At 35.3% G+C, this 16,545-nt stretch overlaps 1 protein-coding gene across 1 annotated transcript; it reads right to left on the minus strand.

Moving 5' to 3' along the window:
* Window positions 1–9,090: 9,090 nt before the first annotated feature.
* LOC137656279 (zinc finger MYM-type protein 1-like) lies at window positions 9,091–9,828 on the minus strand. Its single transcript, XM_068390450.1, has one exon. It carries the CDS (start codon window positions 9,826–9,828, stop codon window positions 9,091–9,093), a length of 738 nt encoding a protein of 245 aa, XP_068246551.1.
* Window positions 9,829–16,545: the final 6,717 nt, after the last annotated feature.

Below are 16,545 nucleotides of genomic sequence, written 5' to 3' on the forward strand. Positions count from 1 at the left end.
TTCCGATCATTTACTTCATCCCTTGACACAAACAAAGAAACGTCTACGGCAACTTGTTCGCCATTTCTCAAATTTTTCACCTTACTTATCTGTTCTCGTGAGTTAAAAGAAATGGACAAATACATAAGAATTCAAATTCTCTTCTTTCTATCATGTTGCCTAATAGTACCTGAAAACTGTCAATTTTATTTTCCTTGTCACGATTTTTCCAAAACAAACAATCCTATACAGAGTTAGAACACAAAGATTTAATTCTGACCTTTAAGTAAAAAGAAATTTCGTTACTTGTTAAAATCTTAGATTTCTTCTCAACACAGAGAAAAAAAAAATTATTCAAGACGTGACTGTAATATCATAATGCTTGCTCAGAGAATCCCCATATCATCACATTTGCTTCCTGCATTTTCGCTCACACTCAAAGCAGCCGGCCCTTTAACAAAAACACATTCATGCTCCCTGCTAAATCATTTGACATCACTTTCTCAAAATAATTTGTTGACAATGCTCAATGTCATCAATCAGACCGAACACTGGTAAACAAATCACTTATGGCACACTGCAACTAAAAGAAACTAGAAGCAAGAATTTTAAATCTCCTATATGACATTACTAATTACTTAACAACTGTTGACAACTGAACTTACTTTTGTTATTACGTTAACAAGCATATCTTCATCAATTAGGATATTCTCAGACTAAAACTGACAAACAATAGCTTAACCTGTTTTTTAAAAATCTCATAACGATCTAAGTAGGCTACTGATCGACAATACGGAGTATGACTGAGGCACAAATATTGTGACATAACTTCCCCAATTTACCAATGTACCTAATTTATATTTTTTCTTGATAATTTTACTAAGTACATATACAAAGACAACTTCATAAATTACGTCTTAAAGCTGAATTTACAAATTTCTACATTTCTTCTCTCGAATTAAACAACTTATCATAGTTAACAGAGAATTATCTCAACATGTGACTTTACTTCTTTCCCCAAAAACACATTTAACACGTTTGACAATGAAGGTTTCAAAAACAAACTACTTCAAACCAAAGAAACTATGCAACGAAAACTTATAGCTCTTACAGCACAAAGAAAAATTTCTCATTTATCTACACAGCAACGAAATCAATCTGATTTTCTTCTTTTGTTAAAAGAAAAGTTACTCCTTACTCGAAGCTTTAACACTGAATACATTTTACTCGACTAGTTACTTTGTTCAATGAAAACCAGTGTCCTTTCATTTAACTTTAACATTATGTAAAGAAAACGGAATGATAACTTTGTCACTCTACAAACTTTTACAAAATCTCAAAACATATCAGTTAATCATGAAACTACAGATTTTGTACCAGGTTACTTAACTTATATGTGAGTTGATTACTGTGGGTTGCCTTTGGTCACTCATCCTACAGTTGCTGTCTTGGACCTCTTCCAAATTTTGGGATTGTCCTTGGCCTTTGTGGGTGTGCCATTTCTATTAATGTGCCCGATGCTGTTGCTTCAACGCACGACGAAATCCTCTATGGTTAGGGCAATTAGACGCACCCAAACTTCTTCTGTTGATAAGGTCCATAGTATGGTCCTCGGTCGCCATTTCGGATGGTGAGTTTCGATGCTGTTGCTCCCACGACGGGAAACTGAACAAAACGTCCATTTTTGGCATACATGAGGGCGTACTGTCTTCTCTTCCAACAGGAACATTGTCGTGTCATGTTTCCATACAGTTTCCTCCCTTAGATGCCGTCTGCTTCGGCACGCTCGTCTTGACGGAAGGATGCTAAAGTCTCTTCCCTGCAGGTCTTCCATGGGTGACTCGTAAAACTCCTCCTGCCTGCTACTATTCTCCACATCATCGTCAGGATTTTCTTCTTGATCATTTTAAGGACATCCATTTGTCTTCTATCTTCTTTAGTTATGTTCGTCAATTTCTTTTTCCCCTGCGTTTTTTCTTTCCGTTTCTCCCGAAATGTCTCTTTATTGCTTCTTGTGTTTCATCTTCATAACTCTTCATGTCTAAAGCGAAATATTTGGGTAACTGCTGAACTCGATCTTTTGCTCATTTTCACACTTGTTTTTAATCCTCTTTATCCCACCATAAAACCACCAAACTTGTCATAAGGGCGTGGGGTAATAACTAAATCAACCATGATAGGAAGCAGTGAATTAGACGAGGTTGAACTCGTAAAGAAGGATTTATTGTCTAAGTAAATTTTCACAATTAAAACTGAGCAGAAATCTTCTTCAAAGCGAGTGAATTAGAACTTTAAGTCTTGAGGGTGCATAAGAGAAGATTAATAAGTTTCTCGCTGGCTCTTAAATGATTTCATCAGAAAAATACAATGGAATTTACTGTTAACTGGTACAATACCCGGGGAGAGCAGAAGGGGACACATTCAAACTAAAAGGGATTATTGGACATCGTATGGCGTACAGACGTCCACAATAGCTTTGATAGGCTTACCATCGCCGGTGGGCCTAGTGAAGGTGGCCCACTCACCAGTAGGACTTGAACTTAACTGCCTTTTCTCGCACAGTCTGTGTGTTCTTAATTCCCCTACATTGCTTGGGGGGGTCTACGGGATTATCTCGCCTATGAGTAGCAGGTGACGTAATCGTACCATACTTATTCTCACTCTGCGTCCTTTCTCCACGGTTTAATAATACAAACTTAGTCTTGGATGGGGGAGACCTACAGCAAAGGGAGACTTATCTATTTTGCATGTTAAAAAAACAATAGTTCTTATCATAGAAAGGCGCATAAAACGAGAATGAGTGTTAGCCGTTAGTCATGGCTATCTTCATAACTGCACAAGGTGCCTGGGTGGTCCTAGGTATGGGTACATATACTAACAGGAATAATTTGTAGCGTGTCGATGCAGATAATGAACGTATCATGAGCTCCCAGCCACAGGTCACAGCCTTTTTGCCTAAAATTGGCCGAGACGACTGACTTCACTTATTCCGCTCGGGGGCATCTCCAGCCATTTAACCTCCTTGATATATATATATATATATATATATATATATATATATATATATATATATATATATATATATATATATATATATATAAACCTATATATATATATATATATATATATATATATATATATATATATATATATATATATATATGTGTGTGTGTGTATATGTATATTATATATATATATATATATATATATATATATATATATATATATATATATATATATATATATATATATATATATATATATATATATATATATATATATATATATATATATATATATATATATATATATATATATATATATGTACGTATTCCTAGTACTATATAAGTATATTTATCAATCTATCTTAGTTTTCGTTGTAGTTTTATCATAATATTTCTGTTTATGTTTCGTAGTCTCTTTATCAATTTTGTAGAAAAAAAGTTTCTTAATCAATATCTATAATACTGAAGCAAGGAAACACTACATATTGGTGCCGCTAAATTCCCATTATAAATAAAATCTGTAATTAAATCATTATATTGTCCTTCAACAAAAGTTTCTCTCTCTCTCTCTCTCTCTCTCTCTCTCTCTCTCTCTCTCTCTCTCTCTCTCTCTCTCTCTCTCTCTCTCTCTCTATGCATCTTTACATTTTAGTATCATACAATATTTTTTATCCAAAAAGGATAATATTTAACCAAACTTGATTGATATCCATCATGTTGCAATCAAATAAAAGAAATAGAATCAAAACCTTGATTGTTCTTTTCCGTAACATTTCCAGGTCCCGACGACCTCCAACCCTCCAGCTGTCAACGAGAAAATGGTCAACAAGTTTTTTCTCTGTGAATCTTTTATGAGAACAAAAGTCAACAAATCCAAGAAAACGCGAAGCACTTTTCTTTCCGTCTTTAGCCTCTTCACACAACCTCCATTGAAACTCTAAAGACACACGATCCACTTACTTCTCGTTTAAATGTTAAAAACACTTGAAATTCCATAACATTTTAGTCTACTTACGTTATCATTTCTTTGCCCTACTTTTATCAAGATCTTAAAGGAAAAAAAAAATATAACACTTGTTTTGAAAGATATGGTAACTTATAAGCAAACCCTTTGACTTCTGGAAACCATAGTTTAAGATAGTTTACCACATCTTTATAGGAGTCCAGAGTTTATCTGGAAACGTCTTTTGTTCAAATATGGGAAAATATTGCGATGGTGGAAACTCTCTTCCCCTTCAAGACCATGTCAAGTTAATTTACTCTGACAGATCTGTGGAAGACGATGAATGATGAACTGTGTTACATCTATTGATGAAGACCATGCTTAGATATACATATATAAGACTTTGGCAAAACTCTCTCTCTCTCTCTCTCTCTCTCTCTCTCTCTCTCTCTCTCTCTCTCTCTCTCTCTCTCTCTCTCTCTCTCTCTCTCTCTCTCTCTTCACAAATACAAAGAAAATTATGTTAAAAATCCAAAGAATAGCATGATGTATCGATATACAATATACCATGAATTATATCCAAGTAAAGACAACAGAAAAAAGAGATGTAGGGATCGGAAGATCAGAGTGAGAATGGGTCGTCTTGTATACCAAAGAAGCAAAATGCATCCCGGACTGAATGGCGAAGTCATAAAACCGAACCTTTATTGTAAAAGACCGCCTCTGTAGAGATTGTAAAAGGTGGCATTTATATATATATATATATATATATATATATATATATATATATATATATATATATATATATATATATATATATATATATGATTTATAAATAGGATATGCAACTGGCAGGATTGTTTGAATAATCATGGTCAGGTATGGATCAAACACAAAATAACCAGTTGGAAAATATGTGGTTCGTGTATTTGGCTAAAAATTGAAATATCATATATTTACCTAATAATTGTGTATATGAAAAATTAAATAAATCTAGTCTATTAGGAGAGAGAGAGAGAGAGAGAGAGAGAGAGAGAGAGAGAGAGAGAGAGAGAGAGAGAGAGAGAGAGAGAGAGAGAGATTTTGGCATGGTTAGCTCTGTAAGTATAGCTCGTTTTCTTTCACATTATAGAGACCAGTCCAAGTATAGAAAACTACTGTGTATGGCTGACTATACTGTCCTCAAGAAGCTTGTAGTTAATTGTCAGAATAATTTTTATTATTATTATGACTAGCTAAGCTACAACCCTAGCTGGAAACAAATTAACAATAAATCATCCTAAAACCAGCAACAATGTGAAAACAGACATTTCCTATATAAACTATGAAAAGACTTATGTCACCCTGTTCAATGTAAAAACATTTACTGCAAGTTTGAAAATTTGAAGTTCTACTGATTTAACTACTCGATTAGGAAGATCATTCCACAACTTGGTCACCGCTGGAATAAAACTTCTAGAATACTTTGTAGTATTGAGCGTCATGATGGAGAAGGCATGGCTATTAGAATTAAATACCTGCCTAGTATTAGGAACAGGATGGAATTGTTCAGGGAGATCTGATTGTAAAGGATGGTCAGAAATTCTTTGAGTGAAGCACTTGAAGGTAATCTTCAAAAGAAGAAAAAATACTGGCGTCAGGTTTTGGACAGATTATTAAACGTAACTCTTACATTTGCGATGTGCAATTTGCCATTTCGTGGACACAAAGAAGGAACACAAGCAGAAGATGAAGGTGATTATGATGAGGATGAAAGGAAATGTGGAAATTTCATTTGCATCATTGAGTTGCTTTCTAAATATGATACAGCTCTTTCAGAATTAATCAGTAAACCTAAAGGTAAAACAAAGTATATGAGCCCAATGATACAAAATGAACTCATTCAGTTGCATTCAAAGGAAACTGAAAAAGAACTCACTTAAGCCCCCCTGACACTTGCACGCATTTCTGGCACGCACTGGGAGGTTCCCGCACTGTTCACGACAAGTTCACGACACGTTCAAGCATAGTTCACGACAAGATCACGCCACGTTCAGGACATGGCACGAATTGGCAGGACTAGTTCACGACACGTTCACTCATCTTTCTGCATCTTTCCGCATCATTCCGCATCGTCCACGCATTGTTCACTCCAGTTCACGACTTGACCACATCATATATAAAGACGGGCTTCCTACATGATTTTTATCAAAAGCGTATTCTTGTGCTAATCTTTGATTAATATCCCCTGTATTAATGTGTGGGTTATCTTTATAGATATTTGTAACAATTATACTTCTATTTAGTATATATTTTATCATTTAATTATTATCATAGGTAATTAACTGGTTTGAATAATTTTTAAGCTTTATAATTTACTGAAAAAATAATATTTTATGGCAGTTATATGCTGATCAGATATTTGGAACCCACTTTACATTATCTTAGAATTCAATTGAAAGATGACTATTCCATTCATTAGTTTTGTTGTATCGTTTGTGAACTAATATAATTGAAACTGAGGCAGAAAAGATATTATCTCTAAAAATATTAGGTTGGTTAGGTGCCCTGTGAGCATTGAAGTCTCTCGCCAGGGTAAATTTCTTTAGTCGCCCTTATTTAAATGGCAGTTGTGAACTTTTTTCAGTTTTGTAACTTTTCCTGTTTGTTTATATATATATATATATATATATATATATATATATATATATATATATATATATATATATATATATATATATATGTTTGTGTGGGTGTATACACATTCAATAAACCACAAGCAAAATGAAGAAAATATACCTCTCTCTCTCAAGTATTACACCTACTCATGAAGGGATTAAATAACTTCTGTCCTCTCTCTCTCTCTCTCTCTCTCTCTCTCTCTCTCTCTCTCTCTCTCTCTCTCTCTCTCTCTCTCTCTCTCTCTCTCTCCCAGAGGGATAAAAGAGTGCAGGGGGTGAAAGTTAGTAAAAAATCAAGTGCAAATTCCTTAGATTCGAGCCTAGGCCTATGTTAGTGTAAGTGTGAATAACAATTTTGCCGATAGACTTACTCAAAGGGTAAAGTTGTAGATTGTGTAGGAGAATAAAGGAAAAGTTTTTAATATATTATAAAAGAGCGGAATAGATGAATTTTAAATGTATTTATTTAATGGTGTATCTGTATAGGCCTACAGCTGTAGTAGGCCTACAGGGTCTATATCTCTGTATTTGAATTGTCTCTTTATGTAACCTATTATGTTTTGTGCTTTCTTTACAGCTTTTATGCTCTGTTTGGTGAACTTCAAATCCTTGCTGATAATAATACCAAGAGAGAGAGAGAGAGAGAGAGAGATATTGAAGCTTATTCTCTCTCTCTCTCTCTCTCTCTCTCTCTCTCTCTCTCTCTCTCTCTCTCTCTCTCTCTCTCTCTCTCTCTCTCTCAATTAAATAAGGAAAGGAGAGAGGTAAAAGAATATATTGTCATTATACAGATTTTTTCTTTGATGATTATGAGGAAGTAGGGATAAATCCATTGATTTAATTACCACACACTGGCACGCATCCTCCCGTATCGTCCCTCAGTAGGGATAAATCCATTGATTTCATTACCACGCACTGGCACGCATCCTCCTGCATCGTCCTACACTGTTCACTCCAGTTCACTCCAGTTTTCGCATCATTCACGACAAGTTCACGCCAATTTTGTTGTGAAAATGCGTGCCACAAATTTTGAGCATTTCAAAATTCTCGGCACGCATGGCACGCATGCCACGCACCGTTTACGTCACGTTCACGCCAGTTCACGCATCGTTCACTCCAGTTCCCGTCACAAGGCGTGACAATGCGTGCCATAAATGCGTGCAAGTGTCAGGGGGGCTTTATGCCATTAAAACAGCTTCATTTTATAGCATAATGTTAGATGCAACACTGGATATTTCCAAAATTGATCAGATGTGTGAAATATACCGTTACTGTAGCATAGAATATGATGCTAATGGGAAGCCAAAAGCCTTTTAAGGTTTCATAAGGTTGAGGGCCAAGGTGGAGCTGCACTATAAGAATAAATTTTGCAAATAATTAAACAAAGAGGGCTTTCTATTTCAAGGTGTCGTGGCCAAGGATATGATGGAGCTAGTAACATGAAGGGGATATACAAAGGTGTGCAGAAAAAAATAATTGATGTTGAACTCAATGCAGTTTATGTTCATTGTGCTGCTCATAATTTAAATTTGGTGATTAATGTTGCTGGCAAGGATGTGACAGAAATGGCGCTGTTTTATGATATTGTTCAAAGAGTCTATGTGTTTTTTGGATTAAGTATCAAGAGATGGGACATATTATCTAGCTTAATTTCTGAATCAGGCACTCGCAAAGGGGTAACTATTAAAAAGTTAAACCCAACTAGATGGGCTGGACGTTATGATGCAGTATTTGCTCTCAAAGTTCGATTATGTGATGTGCAGAAAGCTCTAGCACAAATAATATTATGCAGCTCTAAGGCAGACGAACGCAATGAAGCCACTGCACTAAAGAAATGCCTTGAAAATTTTAATTTTGTATTTCTTTTGACGTTTCAGTCCAAAATCTTACAGTCAATAAATCTAGTATAAAAAAATGTTGCAATCAAAAGCAGTTGATCTTGCCAAGGCACAAGGGCGTCACTGGCTTCTAAAATGTGGGGGGAGGGACATTGACAGGCGAGGCTGGCGAGCGCAGCGAGCCCTCACAGCTGGGGGGTCGGGGGGGGGGGGGGGGGGGCTGTAAGCCCCCCCCCCCTGAGAAATCTTTTTAATTTATTACCTTTTTTGGTGCTTTTAAAGGCACCTGAGCAACATATTTCAGCAAAATACAAGACCTGTATCCTGCCTGAAATTTTGTTATAAGCCTTTTAATTTTGTATCTGTCTGTCAAGTTATACAAAATAATTTTAATATTTCTTAAAATCATTGGCCAAACATGATGACATTAAAGCTTTGAGCATGAAGTATTACCTTAGACCCTTTGTAATGATTAAGATATAAACACTATTATATTACTTGAAAATTTTAATAAAGCCTGATTAAATCAACATGCATGGTTTATTAAATGATTAATTCACATTATATGAAAGCAAGACTCATGTTGTTTCATTCAAATGAGATTATTATCATATCATTTAAAGTATTAAGACGAAAAATAACCTGTGTCAATCTTAGCAATTCTGTTAGTCAGAATCTACCAAAAATGGTCCTTCGTTTGTCTTCTGAAGTTCTGCTCGGATGAACTCCTCAGCAATCGCCTGTGGACTTAAGGTAGCTAGACGGTCACGATGTACATGGCAAATCATGAGGTGGTTAAGGCGTTGCTGACTCATACTGCTACGTAACCATGTCTTCAATCGTCTGAGAGCACTGAATGACCTCTCAGCTGTGCAGGAACTTGCTGGGGAGACAAGTAAAAGGCGTAACAATGCTTCTACCTGAGGAAACATTCGGCGAACTTCTGGTACCATATCTGCGAAGATCTTTCTATAATCATCTACTGTTGACTCCTTAAACTGGTTGTGGAAGAAATCGAGTTGCTGATTCAGAGATTCATTGAGTTCTAGATACTTAGTGATAATTTCTGGCTTATGTGTCCCAGTCAACAGTACTGACGATAAATCTTGATACTCGGTGAGATCAGTGGAAGTGAAGTATTCTTTAATGTTCAGTACGGCAGCATCAATAACACTGAAGAACTCAACTCGATAAAACTCTTCAGCTGAGTCATGACAGTAGTTAGAGGCAAATCCTAATCCTTGGTCTAGCCTCTTTGGTATTTTTTTCTTTCTTGGAAGAGGAATTGCGTCTAGGTCACACAGATGGAGCTTCTGTTCTGCTTCTTCAAATAATCTCTTGAATTTGTGCTCGCATCGAAGTGACTGTAGGTTCTTTATGGTAACCTCTGCAGCTTCTAGCATTCCAGATACTGTCACTTTTGATCCTTGTAGGCTCTTGTTGAAGTTTTCTAGACATTGAATAAGAGGAAGGGATCCATATAATCCAAGTAGATATTCCCCTGAGGACAAACATTTGTACAAACCTGCTGCTCGGGATGCAGTTGTTGACCCTAACTCCTATAATCACCATAGTGAATACTAAAAATGTGGGGGGGGACAAATGATACTATGTCCCCCCCCCCCCCCCACTTTGAAAAGTGGAGGGGACTTGTCCCCCCCGTCCCCCACCTGTTGACGCCCATGCTAAGGCAGCAGACCTCTTAAAGGTTTGCATGGATGAGATGTGCAGATTAAGAAATCAGTTTGAGGATGTAAAGAAAGAAGCAACAGATATAGCCCAGAAGTGGTCAATCAGACCAATATTTGAGAAAAAGAGACTTCGTACCGTAAAAAGACATTTTGGCGAGCTTTGTGAAGACCAAAGATTAGAAGATCCAGAGAGTTTGTGTAGACTGTAGAGTAACTGTTTACTATCGTACTCTGGACATTATCACAACTCAGTTGAACTTCCGTTTTACTGGCTTGCATGAAGTTGTCTCATCATTCTCAGTGTTGGAACCAATCTCATTGCAAAATTTATCTGACTCAGAGCTGTACGAAAAGGCATCTAGTTTTGTGAAATAATACCACAACGATGTGTTAGAAACATTCACACAGGAATTTCTCAGCATGAGATCTGCTCTGAAGGGAGAAATCAGAAAAGTTTCTATCATTAAGGACCTTGCCAATATGTTGATCATAGAAAATCATTTTATTTCAGCCAGTTCCTTGAGGTTTGCACTGTAATGCTATTGTTTTTAACTATTCTAGTCACAACTGCAAGTGCAGAGCGTTCATTCTCTAAACTAAAGCTTGTTAAAAACTATTTGTGAAGTACAATGGCACAGGAAAGATTAGTGGGACTAGCTCTTCTATCAATTGAACAAGGAACTGAGCGTAAATTGAACTTAAGTAAAGCCATTGACAGATTTGCAGAGATAAGAGCAAGGAAGAAAGAATTCTAGGAGGTGTAAGGTATATATGTTTATTAATGATGGTATAAATGTTTTGGACCAAGTTGTGTTTATTTTCATTTTATAGGTATCGTAATTATGTAATAATGTAACGGCTGCATAGGCGTACATAAGGGTATTCCTCTGATTCATTATTGAGAATATATAATTTAGATGTTTTTTTTTTTGTAAGATATGAATGTACTAACAATTAGTAATTATATTTTAATACCTGCATATTATATTTCAATTTCTTATACCTACCAGTTCTACGATATATCAAATCAATCTCTCTACTCTCTCTCCCATAATATATATATATATATATATACATATATATATATATATATATATATATATATATATATATATATATATATATATATATATATATATATATATATATATATATATATAGATAGATAGATAGATAGATAGATAGATAGATATATATATATATACATATATATATATATATATATATATATATATATATATATATATATATATATATATATATATATATATATATATATATATATATATATATATTTCTATATATATATATATATATGTATTTTTTTTTTTGAGGTAATGGGGCCCAACTGTAAGAAAAGGCCAAGGGCCCATACTCACCTAGTTACGCCCCTGGTCAGAATTATGACAAATCTCATGCAATATGCATAATGAACTAATTGAATGAAGGTGCCAAAGATTAATATCTAGATCAGGAATAAGAAATTTAATAGACCGTAAGTTTCTGTCCAACAAATTAAAATGAGAATCAGCAGCTGAAGACCAGACAGGAGAATGATACTCAAAACAAGGTAGAATGTGTAGGGAAATGTTTGTCTTTATTTAATTGTTGAGTGGGAACTTGTTCTTCCGGGAAAGTCTCCCTACGTCAAGGACAAGATCAGCAGAGGAGGAAAATGAACAATACAATTCTAGGCCTAGACACCCTGTTAATAACTTTGACAACGTTTTTCACTAACCACCACTCAAATGCCAAAGAACTGTACTCTGTCCAAAGGCCGGAAAACTCCACACGTGAAATAAAAGTAATCTGATGGCCTACTCTAGCTTTTTCAGGTCTAAGGTCATCTACACTCTTTAACTTTGTTCCGGCTCCGTCCCAGTGACCCTAGTGAGATGCTGGACAGGAATCTTACGTTAAGTAATTATTGAGACAATGGCAATAGATGGGAGCAATGTAGTGTAAAGTAAAAGTTGAAGATATGGTTCTTTACCTTCGAAGCAGATAGATTAAATACTAAGTCACTCGCTAATTCACTTATTGTAAGTTACTTACTCCTTTTAAAATATCGAGTATACTGTCCCGAGATTAAATATTCATAATGACTATCAAATAAATGAAGGAGTAAAAATACGACGAGGTTTACTTATTCTATTCTTGCTTTATTACATAAATTTCCATAGGAAAAAAACGGACATCTGAACATCAGGTAAAAGGATCAAAACAAACCTAAAATATAATGAAAGGAAATGCAAAATAGTAAAAAAGTATAGTTACTCAGACTTGTGGTCTTCTGCAATGATTAATAATTGAAATTGGGTTGGACACGTGGCCCTGTGACCCCGAGACTCTGCTAGTCTCGAAAGCGAGAATGATATGCAAAACGGTACACACAATCCCACCTCACACAACCTGAAATATGTAACAGCCAGATAAATCTAAATTAAGTAAAAATTAATCTAAGCTAAAAATGGGGGAAAAACTAAGTGGCCAAGTATTTTTACCTGCGCTCCATATAGAAGGCCACACTTGTTTTCAAATGGCTGATGACCGAATAGTTGCATAGTTTGCACTTTGCACACTTGACTGGCCCACCCCTGGAATCCTCGCTTGTGGCATATAGTGTCTCCCAGGCTCATCTTCCCTATCTCCAGCCGGTAGATCCTGGTGTGAGTCTAGTTTGGGAAGGGGGGAGGTGAGCCAGAGGTGCACAGAATCCCTTACCAGGTCGGTCAGACGGTCACAACAACTGCTTGAGTACGGATGGAGTAACCCTTTGGTCGCACGGGTTCACCTGGCTTCACCTTTCAAACAAGTAAGGGTCATGATGCGTGAGTAACCCAGTGGAGGTGCCATATGGGGACTTTAGGACAGGGCAATATATTGTTGTAAGGAGTGCATAGGAGGCAGGATTTTGTACAAAATACTTAGAGAAATCTTGCTGCTCTAAGGGAATATACATATACAAAAATCCTACCTATTCTGGCTTCCTAAAAATTAACAACCAAATATAGCAATTAGCAATTGGATGGTGCGATGGGCATACATCTTAAAATTAATAAATGTTAATTGGTACTGAGGGATAAAAGCTGCATTTAAGTCTGCTGTATTAAAAATCATATTCAAAACCAGTTTGATAATTTATCTCGACCCACGTAATTTGAGGAAAGAACTACCTTTTGCTGTGCGTGTCTACGTTGTGACGTCACGAACAGGGCATACGCAATTGTCAACAAGTTAGTTAGTATAAAAAAGTTCTCCTGATGTTTCGGTAAAGAAAACCTAATGCAGGAGAGAACGTTTAAGGGGTAACAGTAATATTAGTAGAGAGCCTAAATTACGATAGGAAGAAGAATGATGAAAAATTCTCCAAAGAATGTAAGAATCAAAACACTTCTTCAGAATAGATTCATGACCGAAAATCTTGAAATACTTTTTCTTTAAGCTATTTTTTTTTTTTGTGCAATTGAAGGAGACACAGACATAATGAGTTTCTCAAAAGTAACTTTTCTTTCAAGAATCACACCTAAAATTTTAAAAGAGCCATACAAAGTTAAAGGAACAATATCAATACTGAGATCCGGATGTTGAGGTGCCACTGTCCTTGACCTAATTACAATCACACTTTGAGTTTTGTTTGGATTCAATTTCATACCCCATAATTTGCACCATGCACTAATTTTAGCTAGATCTCTATTAAGAGATTCGGCAACCCCAGATCTACATTCAGGGGATGAAATTGATGCAAAGAGAGTAGCATCATCTGCATATGCAAAAAGCTTGTTTTCCAGGCCAAACCATATGTCATGTGTATATAGTATGAAAAGTAATGGGCCAAGAACAGTACCCTATGGAACACCAGATTCCCTATTACTATACTTACGATGGTACCCTTCAACAACAACTCTTTGGGATCTATTACTTGAAAAATCATTAATGATGCTAAGAAACGATCCACCTACTCCCAGCTGTTTGAGTTTGAAAACAAGAGCCTCCTAATTAACACGGTCAAAGGCAACACTAAAATCAAGGCCAATCATACGAACTTCCTGACCACAATCAAGGGATTTCTGTACAACATCTTCTTTGCCTGTATCTTTTACCACTTCTATATGGGGTCCATGTTTCTGGCCAGCATTTTCCATCTACTTCTGTCCCACACTTCATCGCCGGTTAATCCCTTTGATCGTAGGTCATCCTTGATACAGTACATCCACCTTCGCTTTGGTCTCCCACTCCTTCTGGTTCCCTGTACCTCTATTTCCATCACTCTCCTCCTAATATACTGTTCATCTCTTCTCATACTCCTTATCATCTATAAGTGTAAGACTCATAGAAGGTATGATCATTTATTCTGACTCCTTATGAAAAGGAGAGTCATGAAAATAGTTAGGAAACATTCGAAACATATCTTTCTCTCTACAAAGTATTGAAGTTTCATTTTACATTTTAAACAGTTTTTCCAAAGTGATTTTAACAAGCATATTGCATCGAATCATTACGTGTACATTAGTTTATTTCAAATAACCATTAATCGCCGGGTAATAATAACCGAGCTTATCAAATTCTCGTTTCCGAATACCGCTGTAAATTCCCTACTTTGATTTGTTCTGCCACTTAGCGTAGGAGTAAATGGGCTAAGGGGTTGAGGTGAGGGGAGCAAAGGGCAACTATAGCCCTGCCCCATTGCTTAAGGAAAATCTACTTCTTTATCTTTTATATCAGAAAGTATTGATAGATATTAAACTGTATAGATTTGGTAACTTACTCTTTAAAAAAATTATCATTCAAAAGCAATTTCTCGAATAGAAGGTTTTTGTCAACATGCAGTTCCACATTAGAGTTATAAATTATTCTACTTATATATATATATATATATATATATATATATATATATATATATATATATATATATATATATATATATATATATATATATATATATATATATATATATATATATATATATACAGTATATATATCTGAATGTATGAGGAATTGCTCAACTTGTGAACTAGGCAATTGATTTGTCTAATTTGTTTATTAGGCAGTGGGATTGCCTAACTTGTAAACTAATTTTAATATTTTGCCTACTTCATAAACTAGGCAGCCTATTTCGTAAATTAGGCAACTTAGTTTGTTAAATAGGTAATGTGCTTAGTTTGTGTATTAGGCAACTTTCGTTTGATTGCCAGTAGATCTTATATCATTATTTCATTATGACATATTATATAGTTTGTTATACACATCAACAATTATTGACACTTTTAATCTCTGCACAATCTATTATAAAATGCATGCAGCCTACATAGTCTAAAACAGAAAATGAAAAACATCTATCAACCATAATTTAAGGTGATGAATAAAACTTACTGGCCAGATTACCCTGTTACTTATTTTTGCAATTTTTACTTTCTCAGTTTCAATGGCTGTGGCACGAAGTTTGATTCCTTTTCCAATTCCATCTTTTTGCCATGCAAGCCCCCTGACAGGAACACTTTTCTAAACCTTGACCACCATGCAATGGGTGCAGGTGGCAATTCGTCAAAATTTAAGAACTGTGTCCATTTTAACCATGTTACTTCTCATTATTGCATAGTCAGATTTAAAAGCTAGTTTCTTGATATCCAACTGTATATAGCTCTTTGAATCTATGAAACCTGATTAAAAGGAATAGTAATCTTTATACGTATTACTATAGAGGTCAAATCAATGGCAATTTTTTTTTTCTTTTTTTTCGAAATGATCAATATAACTCATTTTCAATGAAGAAAACAAATGCTGGTAGGTGAAATGAAAAGGGAAAATTTAGTAAATATTGAAAAGGATGAAAGTAAAAATGAAAAAAATAAAAAAAAAGATACAGATCAATAAAGATAGCCCTGTAAAAGTCATAGAAGTAACAACAACAGTATAACATCAAAAGAAAAGAAAGTAACAACCTCGTAAATATTCAACTTCATCTCCGTACATCTTAGAAGGGCAACAATTGCACCAGAAACTGTATTTTAGACGAAGTATGAAAGTAGGTCTTCAGTTAACGCAATGTCAAAACAACGACATATTGTGGAATAAGGGATCACAGGTCAACAGGCAGTCAAGTGACACAACAGAACTAATTGCTATAAAAAAGGCGAGAGTAAACCCACTATAGTCAAACCAAAGAAAAGCGACGGGAGAGAGAGAGGCTCTTTTCTCAATGCATCGTATCTACATCAAACGATTTAATCTCGGGACAGTAAACTCGATATTTTAAAAGGAGTAAGTAACTTACAATAAGTGTATTAGCGAGTGGCTTAGTTTTGAATCTATCTGCTTCGAAGGTAAAGAACCATATCTTTAGCTACTACTACTTTACACTACACTGCTCCCATCCATTGCTATTGTCTCAATAATTACTTAACGTAATAATCAGGTCCAGCATCTCAC

The sequence above is a fragment of the Palaemon carinicauda genome, chromosome 17 (genome assembly GCF_036898095.1).
Source record: "Palaemon carinicauda isolate YSFRI2023 chromosome 17, ASM3689809v2, whole genome shotgun sequence".
Classification (NCBI taxonomy): Eukaryota; Metazoa; Arthropoda; class Malacostraca; order Decapoda; family Palaemonidae; genus Palaemon; species Palaemon carinicauda.